Raw genomic sequence first — 25,617 nt, 5'->3', positions numbered from 1 at the left:
CACAAGGCAACGCTGAAGCTCCTGACGCAATCGGCCCCGCTGTCGCTGAAACTGGGGCCCACCTAGTCCCTGCACGTTCCACGAGACGATCCTCATGGGGAGCGAGAGAGAACAGATGCTGCCGCAGAAGCAAGACGGGCTATCTTCGAGGCTGGCTTGGATGGGGAGTAATCCACATCCGAGCGTCCTCTAGATAGGCGAGACTGCAGTGAGTGCCTGGCCCAAGCCCAAGCAGAGCGAGCCGTGCGTAAAGCAACCTCCTCTGTCCAGGAGTCCTCATGAATGTATACATAGCAAGGCAAACACTGCGTATCAGCAAAAAAGTACACCACAATGTGCCTACATCCTGCTGAGTCTGGGGGTGTCACCGCAAACTTGGCCAGTGGCCACAAAGTCTGCAACAAATCTGTAACTCCAAGTTCTCCCATGTGGTGAGAGAACTCAAGAACCTGTGTATGCAACCATCCCACCACTGAGTCGAGGGACCACTCTGTCTCGGTTCTACCACAGAGGGGGAAGGAGAAACCAACTGCTGAGTCCAAGGCCTCTGTCCCCCTAGCGGCGAGGAACAAAGCGTGGACCCTGAAGCAGGCTGCCTCGTGGTCTACTGCGGAATCGCCGAGAAAGCGAGTGAACCCGTAATCGAAGAAATCCCAACAGCGTCGGAGGTCAATGCTCGTCAGACCACGAGGGATAGCTGCAAGGGAAGATGTCTGAATCTGCAGAGGGGGCCGCAAGAAGGGCTGACCCTCTCTCACTAGGCGACTCGTGGCAAAGGCGTTGCCAAGAGATCTCCTAGCCGCCGGCGAGGGACCAGTCTCCTGAGTCGACTGTGGTACTGAAGCAGGAGGAGGGGGAGAAGGGGGGGGGGCCGGAGGAGAAGAGAAACAAGGTGGGGCGACAGAGACGGGGGCGAGGTGGGGAGCGGGCGGGAGCAGAGGGGATGAGGAGGAGGAGGGAAAATCTGAAGGTGGGGCGGCTGGCGAGGGTGAAGCGGAGGTGGAGGCTGGCGTAGGGGGCTCCTCCTGCTCAAGAGGACCAAAGCGGTTCCCCGTGGGAACCCACTACTGCTGAGTAGGCACCTAAGGGCCACTCTGAGTGCCAGGCTGTCGCTGTGGCCCTTGGCGTCGACGGCCACGGACTTGCTGCCACCCCTCCTCCGCTGGAGCCTCAGGCTCAGAGGGTGGCTCTGAATCTGTGCATTGTGCCGCTGGCTGTGGCTGCGGCCCAGCCTTGGCAGGCTGGGGTTGAGGCTGAGGTGCAGGTCGTGGCCTCCCCCGTGGACAGGCCTTCGCTAGGTGGCCCATCTATCTGCAAATGAAGCACTGGTTCGGGAGACCCGAGTACTCCACACTCTGTCTAAACCAACCCCCACTCACCCGAGGCAGCAGGATGACCTTTGGGAGCGTGTGGGTATCTCCAACCAAAACTCGAACTGAAGGGATGCCAGCCGCCTTGGCAGCTACTGATGCTGCCGTACGAGGTGTCTCCAGGACAATCCCGATGGTGGAGCCAATCCTCGAGAGAAGTGGGAGGTACTCCCTCCGTAGACCCGGAAAGCAGACTGAGATGGAGATGTCTGCCTCCTCTACTAGCACATCCGAAGTCGGGTCAAAACCATATCGCCACTGTCGAAAGTGGGCACGTGATGCTCGGATGGCCAGTGGACTCATAGCTATGACCTTGGAGGCCATCTCGGAAGTCTCGAACTCGATCTGGTAGTACCCCCGTCCGAGAATCTGGACATCCAAGATCTTGCCCACCTCTGCGAGAAGGCGGGCCTGGAGAAGGTCTCGCAGCTCTCCTCTGCTAGGACGGGTGCCAAGAACCTTGCAGATGACAGAAGTCGCCTACAAGCGCTCTACCTCTGCGGCAAGGCTCGCTTGCTCTGTCCGGCGAAAGAGCAAGTTGAATGGTGGGCTCAGCGGGGTCGGGCGAGGGGGCTTCAGGCGAGTGTCCCTCTGTGGCGGAGCTGGAGCCTCCATCTGTGTCTACTGCTGAGTTGAAGAAGCGGACGGTGAAGAGAATCTGCAACCGAGTACGCCGAGCACTTGTCCGAAGAAAAAGTGTTGCAGAGCCACGTGTAGAAGACCTTCGGGAGCGATGAGGACAGGGGGGGGGGGGGATGGGGGGCCGGATAAAGCGGCGAGCTAGAGTTCAAGAGGCTGCGGGGGGGGGGGAGGGAGAAACGGCCAAGGAATGGGGGGCAGCGGACGGGCTTGGGGGCAGCTAGGGGCGAGGGCGGCGGGCTAGGTTGCAATGTTGATTTCAATGTTGTTTGATAACCTTTGAGAAACGCAGACTAGGATTTGGGGAGCATTTGGTTGTAAATGGAACTTCTGAACGATGCCAGCTGCGGTCTAAAGAGCGTTTAGTTGTCTTTGAGCGTCGCAGGCTGCGGTCTGGGGAGCGTTTAGTAGCATATCTGGTTGTCTTTATGTTTGATGATTGCATATGTGCATCTGTGTCATTTGCATACATTTTGTGAAGCATATGAATATGATGCATCAATAGTTCTATTTTAGATGAGATAGACTGGGTATGTGGTCTTCGTTTGAGACACCCATGAACGATCAGTGCAGTTTGGGTCTGATGGTTAATATTGCTACGCCGAATATCAAGAGATGACTGAATAGAAATCTGATTACAGAACTGTATGTTGTAATGCATACTAGAGAATGTGTGCTATCTGGTAATGATGGTCATTGGCATGTATGCATGAAGGCAATGTCTAAAAAGAGTCGGATTGAGTTTTGCAAACATAATCGCGCTTAGTTGTTGAGCTAATAGGTGCTGCCCACTAAAGTTTATGTGGCCAACCTTTGTAATTTTCCCATTCATATATGATGTCGGCCACTTGCGTTTGTCATCTCGACTTCTAAATTTTGATTATTTTGGATATAGTTATGAGCCAATGGCATTGAGTCGGGGTTACAAGCTTCTAGTCTGTATTTGTCACTATTGCTAGCACGCATTTTGTCAAGTCTTGAGACGTTTTAGGCTAAGGACCAAATCCCAAAAATTTGGCCAAAGTATAAAGGTCACCTTTGTAACCTATTTTGAGAAGTTTAAAAGGGGGGTATGCCCATAAGAACAGGGGGGAACGGACGAAACATGGCCTAAATGTTCCAAAACGGCGATCCAAACGGGTCCGGCTCTTCGAACAAGATCGAGAATGAAACGCCGTTCTAGAACGCGGTGTAACTGGAACAGAGCGGAACAGCATCCGGGACGACGGAATGGGCATCCGAAACAATCAACTAAAAAAAGTCAACGTTTTTTTAACTAGCCATTTGAGGGCATATTTGGGCTATTCAGGGGCAGGTTTGGGGCTATTTGGAGGGCAGGTTTGGGGCTATACGAGCGCAAATTTGGGGCTCCCCCTCCTCCTCAAGCTCTCAACGTCTCTATCTATAGAGCAACTCTCCTTGCTAAAGCTTTAAGCTTGGACATAGAGCTCTAGTTTCTAAGCACGGCACCCTCAAAGAACAAATGTGGCTTCTACCTCTCTTTCTCAAGCTCCATCCCTCCCTCTCGTGTTGTCTAATCTTGGAGTGCTTTGTATAGCGGCCTCCAGAAAATGTTATATCAAACTGTTGGATAAAGGCTAAGGCTTTAGGAGCATCTCGAAACCCTTACATGGTTTCAAACTTTACTGCTTGTCCATCCTCTTTGAAGTCCTTGGCCTTTTTGCCCTTATCGTCGAGAAAATCATATTGATTGGCTTTGTAACAGTGCTTCTTTTTTTAATGAAACGTATAGTCCGCTCGTCATTTCTTGCCCTTTCTGTCCTCATCACTCTAGTCAAAAAAGGATAATTGTCTGAGCTGTCAAAAGAAGATGAGAACGAATTGGATAATGCTTCGAAGCGTACACGCTTCTTCTGTTTTCTTGCTTTCTCAAAAGAGGATTTTCGGCCCAAGTAACCAAGGAAGTCAACTCCCTTGTTACGTTTCTTCAGTTGCTTCTCCTTTGACCCAAATAGTTGGTTGACTCATTTTTCGACAATGTCCTCGAGTTCATCTTCAGTAAACATCCATGGGACATGAGGTTTTTTGAGGACAGGTTTGATTGGTGTATCAATGGCTTACTGCCAATGCATATGCACTTCGTCATCCGGGGTCAAAAATTTTGCACATTGTGGATCCTTTGCAAATTGGAGCATCTGCTTTGCGCACTAATCAACCTGCTCTTGACGTTGCATCTCCATAAGCTAGTACTCTGTAGGCCGACAGGGCCCGTACTGGTTCTCTGCTAATCCACTCGAATTCTCCGTACTGCCTCTCGCTCCAGAAGTGGTAGATGGAATCGTCTGCTTCTTTCCTCAATCCAAGTGTGCCGCGAGAAGAGGATCGGATTTCCCAGTAGAAAAGAAATCGATCGTGCTCAAATACCACTATCACAAGCTTGGGCACCCCAAGCAAAGAATCCGACACGACACACGAGAGAACACCTTAAAATACTTCACAACTTTATCACACTTTCACAATTTGAGTCGACACGGCCTGGTGTAGTTCCGTGCCCAGAGGTATTGGCACCAAAGACTGACGCCCCTTTTGGTATTTCTTTTATATTAACGCTTGATCAAAGTTACAATTGCCCGCCGGACCTCTGCTCTCTGACTTTGCATCCAAATGCTCTGCAAAGTGAGGCCCCTAGGTTCCTTTTATTCTTACAAGGGATGCCCAAAAGCAAAGCCCCAAAAGCAGTTAAACTCAAAAGCAATGAGTCCCAAAAGCAACTGGCTCCAAAAGCTGGCACGAAAAGCACCAGCATGATTTGCGGAATTCCGTACAAGCTTCCATGTCAGCACTATCATTGCAAATCTCGAAAATCGGTATTGTTCTGCAACGTCAACAGTCAACGCAAAATCAGGGAAGTCCATATTGTTTTGCCACGTCATCTCCTGTGTGTACCGCCACGTCATCAGTTTGTGACAAAATCTGATGGTGAAGAGAGGCCCTAGTTACAATTTATAGGCCCATGGCCTTCTAAAAGCAATACATGAAAAGCTTCAAGTTCTAAAAGCATCTCACACCCAAAAGCTAGCACTCTAGGCAGCCATCGTAAATCATGGAAATCCGTACACAGTGCCACGTGTTTTGCGGGCGTCAATACAGTTCTGCCACGTCAGCAATTTTCAAGCCATCCATACAACTCTGCCACATCATCACTCTATACGCATTTGAAAATAATGCCTTGTGTCCCTTGGGCACCATTGAAAGGGAACCCCTTAGGTTGGAATGAAAAGCATTGTGAATCTTCCAAGTAGCTGGCAACTTGAGTCTGAAGGATACATCATTGATCTTTTCTTAATCTGGAAAGGGTCATAATACCGCATGCTAAGCTTTGGAAAAAGCCGCTCCTTTCCCTTTCTTTTCCTTAGGCCTGCCTTCTCAAAGCGTAAGAGCACCCAATCATCTTCCTTCAACTTCAAGTCGCGCCTCTGTCTATCTGCTCTTGTGCCGTTCTTGAGACTTCTACAAAGCCTCGTGAACCTTGGCAAAAGCAGTGTCCAAATCCCTCGTATACTCATACTGTGATAAGCAGATACATTGAAACTGTGATAAGCTGTTAGCTCCAAACCTAACGAGAGATCTCCAGGGTAAAGTGCCGTCACGAGCAGTGTAGAAAATTGTTGTACTCCGCTGATACACGGTGAAGATATTGCGTGAAGGTCCCAAACTGTGTGTGAAAACAACTCCTTGTCGTGAAAGAAGTGACAATAGACTTGCAAGTGTCTTGTCCCATAGGATCTGTGGTGTCTATAGTCAAACCATCTGGAGAAAATGGGGAAGCCAAGGAACCGTCATGAGTATGACCGGAAGCCTGTCAATGTCTGAACCTACAACTGAAGGTGGCAAGGTGGCTAAGCTGTGAAAAACTCCAGGAAGGCGAAATGTAGCAATCTGTGCCATAAACGTCCTCCGAAACAAGGAAAGCGAGACTAAGTAGTCTGCACCGTAGAAGCTACCGTAAGCTGCAGCAGTCATTGAGAGACCGCACGGACCACCACCGGATGCTGTATTGTCAATAGGTAGGGTAATCCAAGATGAGGGGAAAGCCAGACTCAACACTCTGCGCTGTGAAGAGTCTCTGAGAAGCTACCGTAAGCTGCAGCAGTCATTGAGAGACCGCACGGACCACCACCGGATGCTGTATTGTCAGTAGGTAGGGTAATCCAAGATGAGGGGAAAGCCAAACTCAACACTCTGCGCTGTGAAGAGTCTCTGAGAAGAGGTGTAGTCAGACCAAGATATCTGCACTGTAATCATCTTGTAGAAGTAGGGAAGCCAGACTGAGAAGTCTGCAATGTGAAGAACCTCTGAGAAGAGGAAAGGCCAGACCAATCCGTCTGCGCCGTCTTGCATGTATCTCCTGCCTCCAATCCTCCGGTGTCAACCAAAACAAAATCCGCGCCAACAACGCCACCAAACCGCATCTCGGTGTGGCTCTCAATGTGAATGAGCTGGGAGTGGCCTATTGCCCAAGTCGGGGGATAAGTCTGTTGTAAGGTTACCAAGGGTGAGTTAAGCAACTCTGAACGTAGCAATCCAAATCATCAGGAGTGTAGAAGAGCAACTGCACTACCATCCAAGCCAAGCTCCGAGTGATCCGGATGTAGTCGCGTAATGATGCCTGATCTCCTGCATCTTGCGAGTAAACTCTCCAAGAGAGTCTAAAGAACTTCTCTGGGAATGACGGAATCCCATATGCCATGAGCATGGCCATATCTCGTGTGAACTCCTCTGATGAGTGCATAGGTGTGTCCATAGAAAACCACAAGTCACCACCCCCTCTGGAGACTAGAGTGCACAACCGTCGAACGATGGCTGGAATGAATGGATGTCCCTAGGATAGTACGCCCGTAGCCGATGTAATCCACAAGTGGCAAGCCCCCCTCTGGAGATAGCAACCGCTACAAGAAGCTAGAAAGATCGATGGTCCGAAGATAAATGCTGGAGATATAAAGCCGTAGAAGAGGATGCCTGAAACCGGCCTATTTGATCCAAAAAGGGCGGTAGACTTTACTTTAAACCTTGATTTAGCTTTCACCCATTATTAGTCGTCTATTTTACCTGTACTTTCAAGACACAACAAAGGGGAGAGGGATACAGGCTGCTAGATTGCACCTGTATGAGTAGACGGACACCAGATTGGCCCCTAACTTAGGCGCCCCTTTCGGTATTTCTTTATTGTTCAAAAGAGGGAATAAACGCTGTGGTTCCCTACAAGCTGCCCCGCACAAACTCGGCTGAATTTCCACTGTTCCAGCCTGATTTCGGCAGCATAACTGTACTAGAACCCTTCACGGTCAGTATTCCCACGCATTGACTGACTTTCCCGACGCCTACGGGCACTTTGCAAAACCTGGCGAGAATCTGCAGCACGCTGAATTCTCTGTTTTCAGCCCTGAAAATGCGCCAGATCGCCTTTACAGCGGTCCCCTTGCGTCCCCGAACCTCCTGGGGGTATTAGGGTCCGTTTAGGGCCAAAACCCTAAACCTGCAAAAATACACAGCAGGCTGTAATTCACTGTTTCGGGCTCCGTTTCGCGTGCCGGTCGCATCCCTAGCAAGTCCTCGAGCTCCCGCACCTGTAGGGCTACTTGCCCTTTGAATCGGACGAGATTTCTGGCGTGAAACCTCTCCGAATTCACCTGTACCTGCGGGGGGATTAGCCGCTAGCTAATCCAGTACCTGTGCAAGAGGCTCTTGCCTCGGCAATCGCGCATGAACCCACACAACTGTACATTGGTCAAATGAAGAGCCCACTAGAGGGGCATAACATACTGCCAAAGGGGAGAGAGAGGGCAGTGCGTAGCGTGCAGGGCATCACTCCTGGCACCGCACTGTGCATAAGAGGGAAAGCAAGCACTCCATAGCTCTTAACCTGTGACAGAGACTTGCAAAATGAGCCTCCCAGCTATAAATCACGTTTTTGCCTTCTCTATAAGTAGTAAACTGGCCTCAGAGTGCCAAGTGTCACTCATTTGTGCATTTTCCCGCTTTAGACCCTCGGGTCTAAAAATATCTCACCTGCAGCCTCTGTTGACTTGGCCACAGAGTAACAAAATGATCCCCATGTCAAACTGCACGTAATGACGCGAAGACATTTTCAGGTCCCAAAATAGCAGTTCCCTAAATTTTAGGAGATGCTGCCATTGTATCTTTCTAGGTCATCCGACCCTCTTTGTACACTGTGGCCACATCCAAAACTGAAATGTAGCCTCTGTAGCAAAGGATTCCACTTTGGCTAGTCAATGACCCCACTTGGCTAACCATAGTCCTTGTCCAACCTTAGTGCTCTCTTGCCCTCAGGCCTGGACTCCCTCTGGACAGTTCCACACTAGCTATGCAATGCAGGGCAGTTAGATTTCCCGAGGGGTGTTTCCAAAAAGTGAAAGTAAATAGATAATAAGAAAGAAATCAACAAAAAGGATAGATAGTAGTCACACGCTGGTGACATACCCCCCTCTTGAAATCTCAAACGTCCTCGTTTGCATCTATGTCGTCCATGCTTACTGTCAACACTGATGTATTCAACACATGTCGACACATATACGACACATACATGCTCATTGTCAACCCTGGTGTATTCAACACCTCGTCGACTCATGTATTGCCTGCGTGTGAACCCTGTCCCAATGACATAGTGGTAGCTTCGCACTCTGCCATTGCTTTGAGTCACTAACTTTCCAATGACAAAATGGTAGCTGCACATTTTGCCACTGTCTTATAGTACACGTTGGATCCCGTAACACTTTCGAGCATACCCAAACCGACAGTTTAAGAATGCAGTTACACATGTACTCTTTAATAGAAGCAATCACTGTATCCTTGACAGACTGACAAGAAATACTCACTTCTATAGCACTAACCAAACTTTTGGACATTCCATAAGAGCAATTGCCAAACTGACAATCTGTACAGCTCTAACATTCATGTAACAGGTATTTCATTTGAGCTCACTTTAAATACCATGTACATCATTTGTTTCAGAAGCCATTGTCACACTGACAATCCATGTAGCTTTGAAACTCAAGGGGTCAAGGTAGGTTGCAAATCGAAGGCTTCCAGGTAAAGTGATAACACAGTTGGTGACTCTGCAAGTTCACCTTCTTCCATCCACTTAGCATCCATTGGTGGATAGTTTCTGAACTTTACCAAGTAACGCCTAGCAACCTTGCCTTTCACTTTCCTTTCTTTGTGTGCCAAAATCTGTTCAGGGACCAAGATCTCGTCAAGTTCCTCGACTTCCGGCTGATCTTCAGCTGGAATAGCTTCTGGCACATCACCCACATAGGGTCTGAGAAGACTCACATGAAATGCATTGTGAATCTTCCAACTGTCAGGCAATTTCAGCCTATATGCAACATCACTGATTATGTCGCACACTTGAAAAGGCCCATAGTAACGCATGCTGAGCTTTGGAAACACTCTTTCCTTGCCCTTCATCTTCTTTAACCTTGCCTTTTCAAAGCGTAAAAGCACCCAATCACCAAGTGAATATACCACTTCACGACGGTGACGATCAGCTGCTTTCTTTTGCTTTGCCTGAGTCCTTTCTAAGGCCACTTTGACCTTCTTGTACATTTCATCCATGTCCTGAACATACTTATCTGCTTCAAATATCTTGTCCTTTGTATGCAGTATGGGAGGAACTTTCTTGCCACCTTCAACTATTTCAAAAGGTGCCTTGCCAGTTGATGAATGCACTGTATTATTGTATGCATACTCCACCAATGGCAAATACTGCTCCCACTTTCCTTTATGCTCTGACACATAGCACTTCAGCAGATCTAGGACAGTAGAATTTGCCTCTTCTGACTGTCCATCTGTTTGAGGATGAAATGACGAAGAGAATTTGAGCGTGGTACCCATATTCTCAAACAAGCCTTTCCAGAACAAACTAGTCATGCGTGGATCACGGTCGCTAATAATCGACTGTGGCATGCCATGATACTTGAAAATATTGCTCATAAACAAGCGTGCCATCTGATCTGGCTTTATCTTCTTCCTGACAGGAATAAAATGAGCCTGTTTGCTGAATCTGCAAATAATGGTCCAAATACCATCGTTTCCTGTCTGCGTTCTCGGAAGATCAAAGATAAAATCCATAGCAATACTTTCCCATGGTTTATCTGGAATAGGTAGGGGTTGCAATAACCCTGGTGCCTTTTGCCTGTCAAACTTGACCTTTTGGCATATTAGGCATTCTCGCACAAAGGCATCCACATCCCTTCTCAATGTAGGCCAATAGAAGAATGTCTCTACCGCTTTAACTGTAGCATCGATACCACGATGCCCTGCATACGGTGGGACATGACTCTCTTCCATAACTTTGCGTCGCAATGGCTTTGTGACACACAATCTGCCATGCATCATCATGAACCCATCTTTAAGAAGATAGTGTTCATGATGTTGTCCATCCATTAGTTGCTCGAAGACCCTTGCAAAATCTTCATCATTTGCATACTGTTCTCTCATATCATCAAGTTCATGATGATAAGGAATCGACACAGCTGAAATTTGTGGCTTCCTTGACAAGGCATCAGCCACAACGTTCTTCTTGCCTTCCACATGCACAATCTGAAAATGGAACATGGACAAGATATTTGCCCATCGCATATGCTTTTCAGATAACTTTGTCTGTGTCAAGAAGTATCGCAAGGTCTGATGGTCCGTTTGGACAACGAAATCTGCACCTAGCAGGTAGTGTTTCCAACTTAAGAGCGCATGAATCACAGCCAGTAATTCTTTCTCATAGACCTGCATGGTCATCTCTGGCCCTTGCAAAATTCTGCTCTCATAGGCTACTACCCTGCCATCTTGCATTAGCACAGCACCAATGCTACTACCGCAGGCATCACATTGGACCACAAATGACTTCCTAAGATCTGGCAACACAATGACTGGATCCGAAGTCATCTTTTCCTTTAAGAGATTAAAAGCTGAAATCTCTTTTTGTGTCCATCTAAAGGTGACTGCCTTCTTTTGAAGAGCATGTAAAGGTGAAGCAATCTCAGCGAAATTTCGGATAAACCTTCTGTAATAGGAGCATAGTCCCAAAAAGCTTCGGACATCATGCACCGTCTTCAAATTTGGCCATGACTTGATCGCTTCGACTTTTGCAGGATCCATTCTGACACCATCCTTTGAGACAATGTGTCCCAGAAAGTGAATCTCTTCCAGAAAAAACTCACTTTTCTTTGCATTGATGAGCAACCTATGACTGCGTAGCTCTTTGAACACAATGGCCAAGTGATGCCTATGCTCCTCTTCATTCTTTGAGTAGACTATCATGTCATCAAAGAATGTACCAACAAACTGCTGGTGTGGACGGAAAATTCTGTCCATCATCCTATTGAACGTAGCAGGAGCATTTGTGAGACCAAAGGGCATCACTAAAAATTCGTAAAGGCCAAACGTTGTTCTAAAAGCAGTCTTGTGCACATCCTCTGATCTAATGCGGATCTGATGATACCCACTCTTTAGATCTATCCTGCTAAACATAGCTGCTCCTTCTAATTTGTCCATAATATCATCAATTCTAGGTATAGGGAACCTATTCTTGATGGTATTCTTGTTCAGTGCACGGTAGTCGATGCACATACGCCATGAGCCATCTTTTTTCTGCACCAACAATACTGGAGAACAGAATGGAGATGAACTGGGCTGAATCAGCCCTTTTTCTAACAGCTCCTGTACTTGGCCCATTATCTCTTTCTGCTGAGCCGCACTAACCCTGTACGGAGGCTTATTTGGTGGGCTACAGCCTGGCACCAAATCTATCGCATGGTCCTCGGGTCTCTCTGGCGGTAATTGAGACGGTAATGAATCGGAAAAACAGTCACTATACTGTTGTAAAAACATTGACCTTTCTTTATCTAGCACAGATAAATTTGATTCATCACAATCTGACACTTCACGTGCAAAAATCAAGTACGCAGAAAGATGCTTTTTCATTACAGAAGTAATAGCAGAAGCTGATACAGTAGGAATAGACTCCCCTTTAAGCTTTACATCCAGAATATGAGTCTTTCCCCTGCTCTGTACAGTGATCTTTTTGTTGTAGGCATCCATGATTCCCTGTACACGAAACAACCAAGGAATACCTAACAACACATCACATCCGTCCAGTGGCATGATGTAAAATTCTTCAGCATCTACATAGGACTGGATATGTAGACGCAACTTTCCAATGATGGGTGTCACAGCCTCTGTATGGCCAGGACATGCCAAACCTGCCTCTGCTGTATACCCCATCTCTTCAGGTCTGATTCCCAACTTTGAAGCCAATTCTGGGGAAATAAAGTTGGCTTTGGCACCTGGATCAAAGAAGATAAGCACTGTTTGATCCCTAACCTTTCCCCATGCTCTGCAAAGCTCACTTGCATCTGAATTTGGCTTGTCGCCCACCATATCTGGCACTAGACCAGCCATGGGCTTCTTTCCTTTCTTGTCTTCCTTGTCTTCAGAATCAGCTGGCCTTTTCTTTGTAGGACAGTTGTAAGCGATGTGGCCAGGCTGCTCACATATAAAGCATTTGTTCTCTGTCCTCAGGACCTTCTTTTGCTCTTCTGACTTGCGAGGAAAACGTCTTTTCCATTTCTTTGCTGGTCCTTTTTCTGATTCAGCCGTAGCTTTGTCTTTCCCTGCGTTGGCCGACTCCTGAGTCCCTTTAGGAGCCTCATTGGGAACGTGCTTCTTGGCTGAATTTTTCTTGCCTGATCCTGCCTTGACGCCAGTGTTAAATTCACAATCTTCTCCCTTGAGCAAACCATTGCCAGTGTTTGCTACCTCGATGAGCTGCGTCAAAGTAGTGACTTTTGTCTTCGTACAGTACTTTCTCAATCCTTTAGGTAGGCCACAACAGTATTTTTCAATCTGTTCTGTCAATGGCACAAACCTATAGGAAGTTACTGGAAGTAGAGCTTTCCAAAACTTCCGATTGTAATCATCCAGATTTCTGCAAGTGGCAGCATTAAGCTGGTGCCATTCTGTCATGACATCTGCTTCGAAATCATCAGATAACCATGCTGCTGCAAAAATCTGCTTGAAGTAAATCCATGTGGACGGAGCTTGCCCTTGAAGCAATAAAGTTGTCCACCATTGTCCCGCATTCCCTGTCAAGAAAGTGGCTGCCTTGCGGACCTTTGAAGCCTCTGTAAAGTTTCCCCCTGCATAGGCCTTATCAAACTGCTGGAGGAATGAAAGAGCCTTCTTCCTGTCATCAAACCCTGTAAAGGTCGTGAATGACACACCTTTGCCACCTTCTTTGTACGGAGTTGGCCTCTCCAGCGGCGTTAAATTGTCATATGGAAGTGACTGAAACATGGGAACACTATTAGGGTTCATCTGTGTTCCTTGGCCGCTATTAACTTGACCTGGAAATGCCATATTTGGCTGCTGATTTGTAATTCCAGCCATGCCAAAATTTGCTTGTGGCATCCCAAATTGTCCCTGAGTGCTTTGAAACCCTGGTTGCATACCCATGATACTGTACATGGGGTTAGGCATCATCGTTTGAGCACCCCCAAACACTGTTCCTGGCGTATAAAACTGATTTCCAGGTGCATGACCAGCCATGCTTTGGAATACGGATCCACCTCCAAAATAGCCAGGGTGTACTGAAGGTGGTGGGAAGACCTGTTGCATAGCCTGTAAGTTGCTTCCCTGCCCATTAGAACCAGCTATAGGCTGCTGAAAGGTGGCGGGCTGAATTGGTACAGCTTGAAAAACTGGCATCTCAGCCACCTGTTCTTGCACCTTAGGCATACGTTGTGGAGACTGCATGTTCTCCGTCAAGTGTACAGGTGTTTCCATTGACTGTGCGGTATGAATCACCTGTGTTCGAGCCTTAACAGGCTTTTGAATATGATCCAGTGACCCAACTTGCTGAGACGGAACAGGAGGTTGCAGAAAGGCTAAAAACCTCGGATTCTGCATTACTTGTGTGAACATAGCCACAGCAGTAACCAACTGGGTCCTGAATATATCATCATCAGTCTGTGGTGGTCTTGAGGACTCACCCACTTCATGTGTCTGTTGACCCTGTGAAGAGGAAACCTCTTCAGTCACATCATCTGGTCTGTCAGCCATAATTACAATTCCCTGTGTCTGGTCTATGATCCCCTGTGTCTTCAAGCCCAAAACTGACCAAGGCTCACTTCTATGGAAAAAAGTGATTTAATCCCGTCGATGGAACCATGAAACCGGCCTATTTGATCCAAAAAGGGCGGTAGACTTTACTTTAAACCTTGATTTAGCTTTCACCCATTATTAGTCGTCTATTTTACCTGTACTTTCAAGACACAACAAAGGGGAGAGGGATACAGGCTGCTAGATTGCACCTGTATGAGTAGACGGACACCAGATTGGCCCCTAACTTAGGCGCCCCTTTCGGTATTTCTTTATTGTTCAAAAGAGGGAATAAACGCTGTGGTTCCCTACAAGCTGCCCCGCACAAACTCGGCTGAATTTCCACTGTTCCAGCCTGATTTCGGCAGCATAACTGTACTAGAACCCTTCACGGTCAGTATTCCCACGCATTGACTGACTTTCCCGACGCCTACGGGCACTTTGCAAAACCTGGCGAGAATCTGCAGCACGCTGAATTCTCTGTTTTCAGCCCTGAAAATGCGCCAGATCGCCTTTACAGCGGTCCCCTTGCGTCCCCGAACCTCCTGGGGGTATTAGGGTCCGTTTAGGGCCAAAACCCTAAACCTGCAAAAATACACAGCAGGCTGTAATTCACTGTTTCGGGCTCCGTTTCGCGTGCCGGTCGCATCCCTAGCAAGTCCTCGAGCTCCCGCACCTGTAGGGCTACTTGCCCTTTGAATCGGACGAGATTTCTGGCGTGAAACCTCTCCGAATTCACCTGTACCTGCGGGGGGATTAGCCGCTAGCTAATCCAGTACCTGTGCAAGAGGCTCTTGCCTCGGCAATCGCGCATGAACCCACACAACTGTACATTGGTCAAATGAAGAGCCCACTAGAGGGGCATAACATACTGCCAAAGGGGAGAGAGAGGGCAGTGCGTAGCGTGCAGGGCATCACTCCTGGCACCGCACTGTGCATAAGAGGGAAAGCAAGCACTCCATAGCTCTTAACCTGTGACAGAGACTTGCAAAATGAGCCTCCCAGCTATAAATCACGTTTTTGCCTTCTCTATAAGTAGTAAACTGGCCTCAGAGTGCCAAGTGTCACTCATTTGTGCATTTTCCCGCTTTAGACCCTCGGGTCTAAAAATATCTCACCTGCAGCCTCTGTTGACTTGGCCACAGAGTAACAAAATGATCCCCATGTCAAACTGCACGTAATGACGCGAAGACATTTTCAGGTCCCAAAATAGCAGTTCCCTAAATTTTAGGAGATGCTGCCATTGTATCTTTCTAGGTCATCCGACCCTCTTTGTACACTGTGGCCACATCCAAAACTGAAATGTAGCCTCTGTAGCAAAGGATTCCACTTTGGCTAGTCAATGACCCCACTTGGCTAACCATAGTCCTTGTCCAACCTTAGTGCTCTCTTGCCCTCAAGCCTGGACTCCCTCTGGACAGTTCCACACTAGCTATGCAATGCAGGGCAGTTAGATTTCCCGAGGGGTGTTTCCAAAAAGTGAAAGTAAATAGATAATAAGAAAGAAATCAACAAAAAGGATAGATAGTAGTCACACGCTGGTGACAATGCCGGTGTAGAGGCAAATGAAACAAGTGATAGGTGGCTGTCCGTCAAGAAAAACGCAGATGCGAGGGGCTGAAAATCGCTGCCAAACAGAAAATTCAGCGTGCTCGTAGTTGCCGGATCGGTACCGGAACTTGCAAATAGCGTCCTTCCAAGATTCTCCCATTGTTAAGCCTGTCACAAGACGGGCACCACGTGCCAATAGAAAAGAACAAACTGAACAGACTTTTAGCACTTCAATAACAATTGAACTGAAAGAGAGAGACTACACGCGACACGGAGTGGTAGAATTCCACCCCAGAGAGTATTGGCCCCAAACCTTGGCGCCTCTTTCGGTATTTCTTTATATTGCACCAACTCGGTACAAGCCGGTACTCCAGACTCTGCGCCTTCTCCAAGAAGCATGCCAAAGAATGAGCCCTAACCGAATTTTTAAAAGCCCTTGGCCTGAAAAGCAGTTACAGTGAAAAGCCTTCAAAACTCAAAAGCTTCTGGTTCCAAAAGCAATGCCAAAAGCTGCCAGTATAATTTACGGAAATCCGTACAGCCTGCCACGTCATCAACCAACGCAAAACGCGGAAATCCGTACAACCTGCGACATCATCATGCCAGTGCAATTTTCGAAAATCTGCCAGCTTTTTCTTGTGTGTGTGGGTCCTGCTTTATTTTAATCCTTTATGTCACTTGAGGCCCCATCGGACAGGGTCCCCATAAGTTGGTAGGACTTCTTCTTCTGTTACTTGTTCTTCTTAGGGTTTAGGCCCCACGGGCCGCATCTGTAAATTGGCTCCATTCTTTAGGCTTTGACACGTCAGCAGTTTGTGACATCTCCCCTTCTTGAAAGAGAGTAATCGTCCGCGATTACAACATATCTGCAAAACAACTCATGTTAGCTCAAAAATTTCCGAGGGTCATTCCGAGGGACATTCCGAGCGACAATCGGTTTGCTCTTTTTGTTAAGGAGTTTGCTTCTCCTTTCGGCTCTTTTTATCAAGGAGTTAGCTTCTCCTTTCTGCTCTTTTTATCAAGGAGTTAGCTTCTCCTTTCGTCCATATCGGAACTCTTGATATTCCGGCGTAGTAAAATTAGCCATCACAACCAGACCGTACTGATCTTCCACGGGTGTCTTAATGCACTAAAATTACATACACAAGCAATCTCATCCAATTAGGAATATTCAGTAATTGGCACATCACAATGCAACACAAATGCTTACATAAGCATGTTACAAAACACAACAAACAGTGCCGCTGAGCACTCCCCCGAGACACACGGTCTGCGGTATGAAGCTACTCAACGACTACCTCGTCACTCCCCCCGCAAATAACCTAAAAATGTCCGGGTCATGAACTCAGAGGACTGTACAACCAAACGCTCCCCAGACCGCAGTCTGCGTCGCTTGGAGGTTCAAGCATACAACCAAACGCTCCCCAGGCATTGGACTGCGTCCTTCGGAGGTTTTCTAGCATACAACGGAACGCTCCCCAAGCATCGGCCTGCGTCGTTCCGAGGTTCAAACAATACCAAAACAATATTTCTCAATTCTCCACCCGGGAGTAAAATCACCAATCAATGAAACCATTATTAAAACCAAAGTCAAACATTTCAAATCGGCACTAAAACAGGTTCAAAACAGATACCATCCATTTCAAACAAATTTCAAACAGGATCACCAAGCAAGTTCTCAAACAGAACTCAAACAAAATTCAAACTTAAAAGCAATCTCGACATCGATCGAGCTTGAAAAGTCGACTGACTTTCCATCCTGAAACCTGCACCAAAAATTAGGGTTAGATTCCTTCCATCAGGTTGTAGCCGAGCACAGCGTGGTCCATCAGCTCTTGGACAGACAATGTTCCTCTGGCGGCGATGGTAGTCCCAAGTCATAGCAATCACACTGGACCTCCAAGGTTATCAACAAGAGGCACCTGCTGTAAAGAAATTTCAAGTTATAATCTGCTAGGGTTTCCATGGCAAGCATTTCAGAATACCCCACTCTGCCAGAAGTTGCACTCCAAAGGAAGATGGCAGAAACCATATAACTTCGGGCAAACATTTTCTTGAAAGCTTGCCAAGTCCTTGGAGTATGCTGCTTGGTAGCTATCAACATCTGCATGGTACTGTCTCTGAGAAAAAACAGCAGCTTGAAACAAATCTTGGATCCTTCTCTTGCAAGTGATCTCAATGGCTTATGCCCTGTAAGACAAGAGCGGTGAAGACGGGAGCGCGCCCGATGCGTGATGTAGTAAGGGTGGGAGTGGCTAGTAAGTCTGGGGTCGAAGCACGAAGCAAAAAATTCCAATGAACTTTGGAAGTGCGATCTTGCTCTGTCTGCTCTTTGGTAGGACCGGTATGCTTTCAGAAAAGCACACGCCTGATGCTCTGATACCACTGTCACAAGACGAGCACCACGTGCCAATAGAAAAGAACAGACTGAACAAACTTTTAGCACTTCAATCCCAACTGAACTGAAAGAGCGAGACGACACGCGACACGGAGTGGCAGAATTCCACCCCAAAGAGTATTGGCCCCAAACCTAGGCGCCCCTTTCGGTATTTCTTTATATTGCATCAACTCAGTACAAGCCAGTACTCCAAACTCTGCACCTTCTCCAGGAAGCATGCCAGAGAATGAGCCCTAACCTCATATTTGAAGGCCCTTGGCTTGAAAAGCAGTTACAGTGAAAAGCCTTCAAAACTCAAAAGCTTCTGGTCCCAAAAGCAATGCCAAAAGCTGCCAGCATAATTTAAGCAAATCCGTACAGCCTGCCACGTCATCAGCCAGCGCAAAATGCAGAAATCCGTACAACCTGCCACGTCATCATGCTAGCGCAATTTTTGGAAATCTGCCAACTTTTTCCTGTGTGTGCGGGTCGTGCTTTATTTTAATCCTTTATGTCACTTGGGGCCCCATCGGACGGGGTCCCCATAAGTTGGTAGGACTTCTTCTTCTGTTACTTGTTCTTCTTAGGGTTTAGGCCCCTCTGCCCGCATCTCTAAGTTGGCTCCATTCTTTAGGCTTTAACACATCAACAGTTTGTGACAAAGCCTTGCAATGGGCTGAAACAAGGAAAAAACAGCACCAAAATAGTGTCCGAAATGCCAATATCTTGTAGATACCGCGGCTCCGAGGCAAAAGATGTGACCAAGCAATGTATGCCCAGTCCCGTAGTGCCCAAAACCTGAAAACGCAGCAAGCAACACTTCTGCTCCAGATGAGGTAAATGCCCGCCGGATGCAAGGCAAGGAGGGAATGTGGGATGAAGAGGGAGCTAGAGTTATGCAGTCCAAAAAATGCCAGCCTGAGAAAAAACGCTAGAGGTATTGAAGCAAGATCTTCGCGATAGAAACTTGCAAATTACTCTACGCTTGTATGCTGTGCCTTAGATAGTGCTCCCAGTGTAACAGACTTGGACACTCCAAGTCAAGATTCTACCGCGACACGATAGGAATTCACTTCAAAACAGTTCACAGTTCACAATTGATTCGACACGGCCCGGCGGAGTTCCGTGCCTCAAAGACTGGCGCCCCTTTCAGTATTTGTTTTGTATTAATCTGCAACTCAAAGTACAAGGGAGTGGGAGGGTCTCACTCTCAGACTCTACGTCCAGATGCTTTGAGAAGTGGGAGCCCTGCCCACACTTATAAAGGTTTTACAAGGGATGCCAAAAGCAGAGCCCCAAAAGCTGTCCCAAAAGCTTTCAAAATAAAGCAATTTCCTCTCACAGGGCTTGCTTAGTAAAATAAAGCAAAACTGAAGATAAAGCTCTCTCTCTCTCTCTCTCTCTCTCTCTCTCTCTCTCTCTCTCTCACGCGTAGAGCGTAGCCCAAAAGCTGCACGCTGCTGTCGTAAAAAGTGCCGCAAAAAGCGCCGCAATACGCGGATCTGTACAGCCTGCTTTTTTCCATACGCTGCAGCTGCCACGTCAGCATTTTCCAGCAGGGCGGGTGTGTGTACTGAGCAGCCACGTCACCTAGTTTGTGACACCCAGCAATGGCGATAGCACAAAAGGAGGGAGGGCAGGCTGAGTGTTTGCAGCCTCAAGAAAAACACTGGCTGATCCAGCCCTTGGGAGGAGAACAAGTTGTTGAAAGTGATGCGCCCCTGGATCATCAAGAGCCTGAAGCTATTGATACCATGTGAGCGCGCGCGTGTGTGTGTGTGTGTGTGTGTGTGTGTGTGTGTGTGTGTGTGTGTGTGTGTGTGTGTGAGAGAGAGAGAGAGAGAGAGAGAGAGAGAGAGAGAGAGACCACAAACGCAAGATATGGTGAAGAGGGGGTGATCAGCCCCCCATGACTACCATGAGTAGAAGACCCAATACACAATAACCAGAGAAGTTGGAAGTGGGTACCTCCTTGGCCCCATAAATAGGTGCCCAAGGGGAGGAGGGCAATGCCTGGAAAAATCCCCCACGACCCAACAAGAAATAAATGAACTATGAGGGCGCCCGAACAAAGTGGGCGGCCTGACAATGCAGAGAAAATGCATCTGCAAAGGGTGGCCAGCTCGGAGGCACACTAGCCATCCATGTATGCCCTAGACCTGTGAAGCAACAGAGTGGTATAAGTCTAAACAGTAAGAGCATGGATCACTGCCAATAGCTCTTTTTCATATATCTGTGCTATCAATTCTGGCCGTGAAAACACCCTGCTTGCATAAGCAATGACATGGCCTTCTTGCATCAAAACTGCTCCAAGACTACGACCACAAGGATCACAATAGACTTCGAATGGCTTTTGCAAGTCTGGCAAAGCCAACACTCGTCCGGTAGTCAATTTTTCTTTCAAAGTATGAAAAGCATTCATCTGTATTGATCCCCATGTAAAAGGGACTCCTTTTTGGGTCGATAAATGCAAAGGTGAAGCTATCTCTGCAAACTTATGAATGAAATGCCGGTAGTAAGACCACAAGCCCAAAAAGCTTTGAGCTTCGTGAACATTCTTTAGGTCATGCCAATCACGGATAGTGTCAATTTTGGCCGGGTCTATCTGCACTCCTACTGAGACGATATGTCCCAAGAAATGTATCTCCAGTAAGAAAAACTCTTTTTGGCATTGATGACCGGTTTATGCTTCCGCAACACTTGAAAGACTTGTAGCAAAAGATGTCTGTGCTCTGCTTCATTCTTGGAGAAAACTATTATGTCGTCAAAGAAAGTGCCTACAAAGAATCGATGCTCTCGGAAAATTCTATCCATCATTCGATTAAATGTCGCCAGAGCATTTGTGAGACCAAAAGGATTCACCAAGTATTCATATAAACCAAAAGTTGTCCGGAAAGTTGTCTTGTAGACATCCCCCGGAGCGATTCGAACCTGATGATATCCGCTTTTCAAATCAATTATGCTGAAGCAAGAGGATCCTTGGAGTTTGTCAAGGATAGCATCGATCGGTTTTTTATGGTGATTTTGTTGAGAGCTCTATAATCTATGCACATTCTCCAAGATCCGTCTTTTTTTAGTACTAACAAAACCGGAGAACAGTAAGGTGATGTGCTAGGTTGGATCAGACCCTTTTCTAAAAGTTCTTTTACTTTGGTTCATTATCTCTTCATTATGGGCTCGGCTAACTCGATAAGGTGGCCGGTTCGGTGGAGCACTTCCAGGTATCAAATCAATCATATGGTCCTCAAGACGAAATGGAGGTAACTCGCCTGGTAGCCCCTTAGAGAAGCAATCAGCTTGCGTGTGCAAAAATTCTTGTCGTTCTTTATCCAATTCACACATGTTGGTTCGTTGTTCATCAATCACTTCTTTCAAGTAGATCGAGTAAACAAAAAGACTGAATTTCATTAATTTAGAAATGGCCGAAGCCGATACAATAGGGACGGACTCGCCCTTTAATTTTACATCAAGCACAATTTTCTTACCCTTATCATTCGTCAAAGTCGCTTTCTTAGCCCAGTAGTCAACCATGGTATTGTTCTTGTGGTACCAACGGATTCCTAGGAGGACATCACACCCTTCCAAAGGCATGATGTAAAAGCCCTCGTGCCCTAAATACCCCTAACAATGCAAACGAAGTTTGTCAATGACCGATGTAATGGCAACATCCCATCCTGGTCCCGCTAGAACTGCCTCTGCCTGTGGCCCCAGCACATCGGGCGTGATTCCAAGTCGAGCCACCATTTCAGTTGAAATGAAGTTGGCCTTGGCTCCTCCATCAAAGAAGATAAGGGCTTCCGGATCTTGTACTTTGTCCCAAGCGCGACAAAGTTCTGTGCTTTCATCCATCTGATTCGGACCGGTCCCCGTGCAATCAGGTACCAATCCTACTTTCATTTTTCCTTTTCTGCCACGTTTTTAGCAGATCTGGAACTCTCTCCTTGTTGTGCCTTTTTGGGGCACTTTACAGAGATATGTCCTAGTTCTCCGCAACGAAAGCACTTCCCCTCCTTGAGATAATCTAATCTCTGCTCCTTGGTCAATTGGGGTTGTGCACTCTTTTCTTTTCTGGAATTTCTTTCTTTTTCTTTTTTCATTTGTCGAAGTCTGTCCGATCCTCGGAGTCGAAACTTGATCAATAGGGTAAGTCAAGTTACTAGAATGCATAGTGAATCCCCGCTTAGTATGTCCCATCAATTGTTGTATGGACTCGGACTTCTGCTCAAGGCAGTAATCTCGTATTTCTTTGGGAAGTCCACAGCAAAACCGCTCGATTTGCTCTTCAAAAGTGACCTTCTTAAAAGAAGAGGCCAGTAGGAAAGAATCCCAAAATCTTTCACAATAGGTATCTAGAGTGTCAGCCTTGGTCATCCGAAGCGGTCATCACATCTCGTTCGTACTCTTGAGTCAACCAAAGAGCCGTTTGAACTTTAACCATTTAGTCGGGGCTTCTCTCCTTAGAAAAAGAGTGGACCACCACGTCCGTGCATTTCCTTTCAAAGATGATGTTGCACTCCTGATCTTGGAGTGCTCTAAGTAGCGCCCTCCAGAGAATGCTATGTCAAACTGTTGAATAAAGGCTAAAGCCTTGGGAGCATCTCAAAACTCTGAAAAGGTTTCAAACTTCACTGATTGTCCACCCTCTTTAAATTTCTTGATCTTTTTGCCCTTGTCTTTGAGAAAATCAATGATCAAGTACTCCAAAGACCCGAGATTTGCGAAACACCTGAAGAATTACCCGATCGATGAGATTCACTCGAGATGGCGTGAGACCAGGAGGAAAGCGGATAGAACGGACGAGTGCAGAAAAGCGAAAGTTGTACTTGCAAGAAGAGCTGGATAGAGTTGTTGACCAGAAGATAAACCAGATAATGAAAGGCTTGAAGCACTCTCGAAAGAAGAGAAAATCGGTGGATTTCCCGGTTATTTGGGCCGGAAGTCAAGTTTCAAGGAGGCAAGCAGATCCAAGAAGCATGCTTATCAGAGGTTTTGGGATACTTATCTGTCAATATCCTCGTTTCGGAAGATTATTTTGAGAAACCAGATTGAGCGGTTTTGCTATAGATTACCAACATAGATTCGAGATTATTGTATAAACCAGAAGTCTGACTCTATTCAAAGACTTATGGGACATACTAAGCAACGATTTGGAATGCATGCCGGCTCATTGACTTATCCGACGGACAGGATAGACCCACCTCAACAAGGCAAGAGTCTGCCAGTGAAGAGAATGAATCAAGAAAACCGGGATGATAGCTCATCACAGGATTCTGGAGAATCAGATGAGGGTTCCAACGAACTAAAGACAAGTTCATATCAGAGGATTCTGGAGAAGAAGAGGGATCAGCTGATAGTGAGTCTCAGGGTTCTGATGATTGAGACTGACGTGCTAATGAACAAGGGAGGCTAGCTACCCCAGGTCCCAGGGCACAAGAAAAGAAAGGAATAGGGAATCAGCCAGTAGATCAAAGAATTCCCTAGATGTAAGTGAAGTGCCGATGGACAGGGATCTTGAGGAGCAACCTGAAGTGAAAGAGAGCCAGGAGATTCTTGTCCTGGAACAGATATTGACTCACCAGGAAAGGAAAGAGAAAGGTAAAGTGAATGGCGATTCTTAGTCAAGAACTGTCCGTTGGATGCGAAGTGGATGGAGGAGGAGGACCTAGTAGATACTCCTCAGATTTAGAACTTTACCTTGAGGCTTTTGGTCTGGCTTCGTCTATTCCAAGAGATCTCGTGGATCAGCAAGGTTGAATCTTGTACAGACGGAATTGCACAAGAGGGGAGTCACTCCGCTCCTTTGTCACAAGTTACCAGATGGAATAAAGTCGATGATTTTCCTTTGGATTACATAACTACATGCATATCATGATTGTTGATCATATAACCTCTTACGACATAGACATAGAGCTCCATCATTCCATCACTCACATACTTGTATACAAATCACACCTCCCAAATCATCTTTGTACCTTTTGACCTTTTTTTTGGATACACAAAGGGCACATACATGTACATCAACCGGTCTCATCAGCCAATTGCAATCTAGAGAAGAGATTTCTTTCTTTCTCTCTCTATCTTATAGAACCAAAGTTACAAGGCTCCTTATGAAGGGAACAAAAGTCATCCCTCCCCCCCCCCCCCCTCTCTCTCTCTCTCTCTCTCTCTCTCTCTCAACTTACAGTGGCCATGTTTTCCATAGAGGCGACTAGTTGTTGGTTGCGCCGCACCCAGAGCTTGTACGTTTCCATGAATAAAGCTAGTTGTTAGCTTGATCACGGCCTCCAGTGACTTCCTCTTCCTTGTGTAGCCGCTCAGGCAACGTTCACTTTGTGAGTGTGTCGCGAGACAGTTTGGGTGCACGATTGGCGTCTGAACTGCGTTTCGCTTTAGCGTGTTCTGGGAGCGTTTCACTTTAATCAAAGTGTGTGAGATGGGGAAAAAAAAAGAGAAAATATCCCTCTAATTTGTTGGAAATTCCCAACATACCCCTCAAATTTCAAAAATTCCCAAAATACCCCCATTACTTCGTTGAAACTTCCCCAAATGCTTTTCAAATTTTCCAAAATTCCCAGAATACCCTTTGATGTGAGAGTAAATTTCTCCAAAAATAAAAAAAAATTATAGCTTTTCATAAGAAGACTGGTTGTCTATCATACAAGATACTAAAACTAGAATTTAAGTTGGTTACTTGGTGAGCCAAAGGTCCTTTTTGGACTCTTTGAGCCCACAAGTGACCACATGGAGCACTTACAACACGTCCAAAATAAAGCAATTAAAAAGCCACAACACGTCCAAAATAAAGCACCGTATCGAAAGCAATTAAAAAAAGAAGGAATTGGGCTCCCCGAGCGATGGTCCCCCATCATGGCCACCTGCGTTGCCCCTTCTCATTTGCTTGACATGGCGGCTTGTCATAAAATCTAATATCTACCTATTCCTAAAAGACTTTCTCATATTAACTGATCATTTAATATGGGAGAGATAAATGGAAACAAGAGGTAGAATATAGTCATGTGCTTACATATCTATCTCGACACGAGGCCAATGGTAAAGGGGTCCAAATGAGAGATAGTCTGTCAAAGAGCAAGGCTACCAATGGAGCTTAAAAGATCTTAGGGTTAGCTTCATTAAAACCTCCAAAAGTTAGTGTTAAAAGTCCTTAGATCTAAGACCATAGTCAAGCTAGGTCTCAGCTTGAGGTGGGAACCCGGCCCAAGCTCGAGGTGCTTGTCTTGCTTGAGCTGCTTGTCATGCTTGAGGTTCTTGATTAAGGTGCTTGAGGTACTTGACCTATTGCATGATTAAGGTGCTTGAGGTGCTTTGACATGCTTGCCTGAGATGCTTGTGGGAACACCCCTAGTCCAAGTGCTTAGTCATGCTTGATGACTAAGGTGCTTGAGCACCAAAGGTCAAAAAGATCCCTACAAAGAGGGGGGCGAGCCCTTTTCTTAGGGGCTAGAGAGAGAACACACACACACACTCTCAAGGAAATCCCAAGCTTAAAGAGGCAACAGGGACACATGTCAAACCCCTACCCATGTT

The 25,617-nt window shown here is 46.7% G+C and overlaps 1 protein-coding gene across 3 annotated transcripts in view; it reads right to left on the bottom strand.

Annotated features, from left to right (window-relative positions):
* SSE1 (shrunken seed protein (SSE1)) overlaps positions 1–24,492 on the bottom strand; it is a 33,265-nt gene extending 8,773 nt beyond the window's left edge. For all 3 annotated transcript variants that reach the window (XM_086516713.1, XM_086516714.1, XM_086516712.1), the window contains exon 1: positions 24,255–24,492. Coding sequence is in view for 1 of the 3 variants with exons in the window: in XM_086516712.1 (XP_086372838.1) it covers positions 24,255–24,323 (69 nt within the window). In the remaining 2 variants the exon portion in view is untranslated. The remainder of the gene's footprint in view (positions 1–24,254) is intronic.
* Positions 24,493–25,617: the final 1,125 nt, after the last annotated feature.

Source organism: Adiantum capillus-veneris, chromosome 7, assembly GCF_014529385.1.
Source record: "Adiantum capillus-veneris isolate H3 chromosome 7, ASM1452938v2, whole genome shotgun sequence".
NCBI classification, from domain to species: Eukaryota; Viridiplantae; Streptophyta; class Polypodiopsida; order Polypodiales; family Pteridaceae; genus Adiantum; species Adiantum capillus-veneris.
Note: the sequence above shows the minus strand (reverse complement) of the source record. Positions and strands in the feature narration are given on the sequence as shown.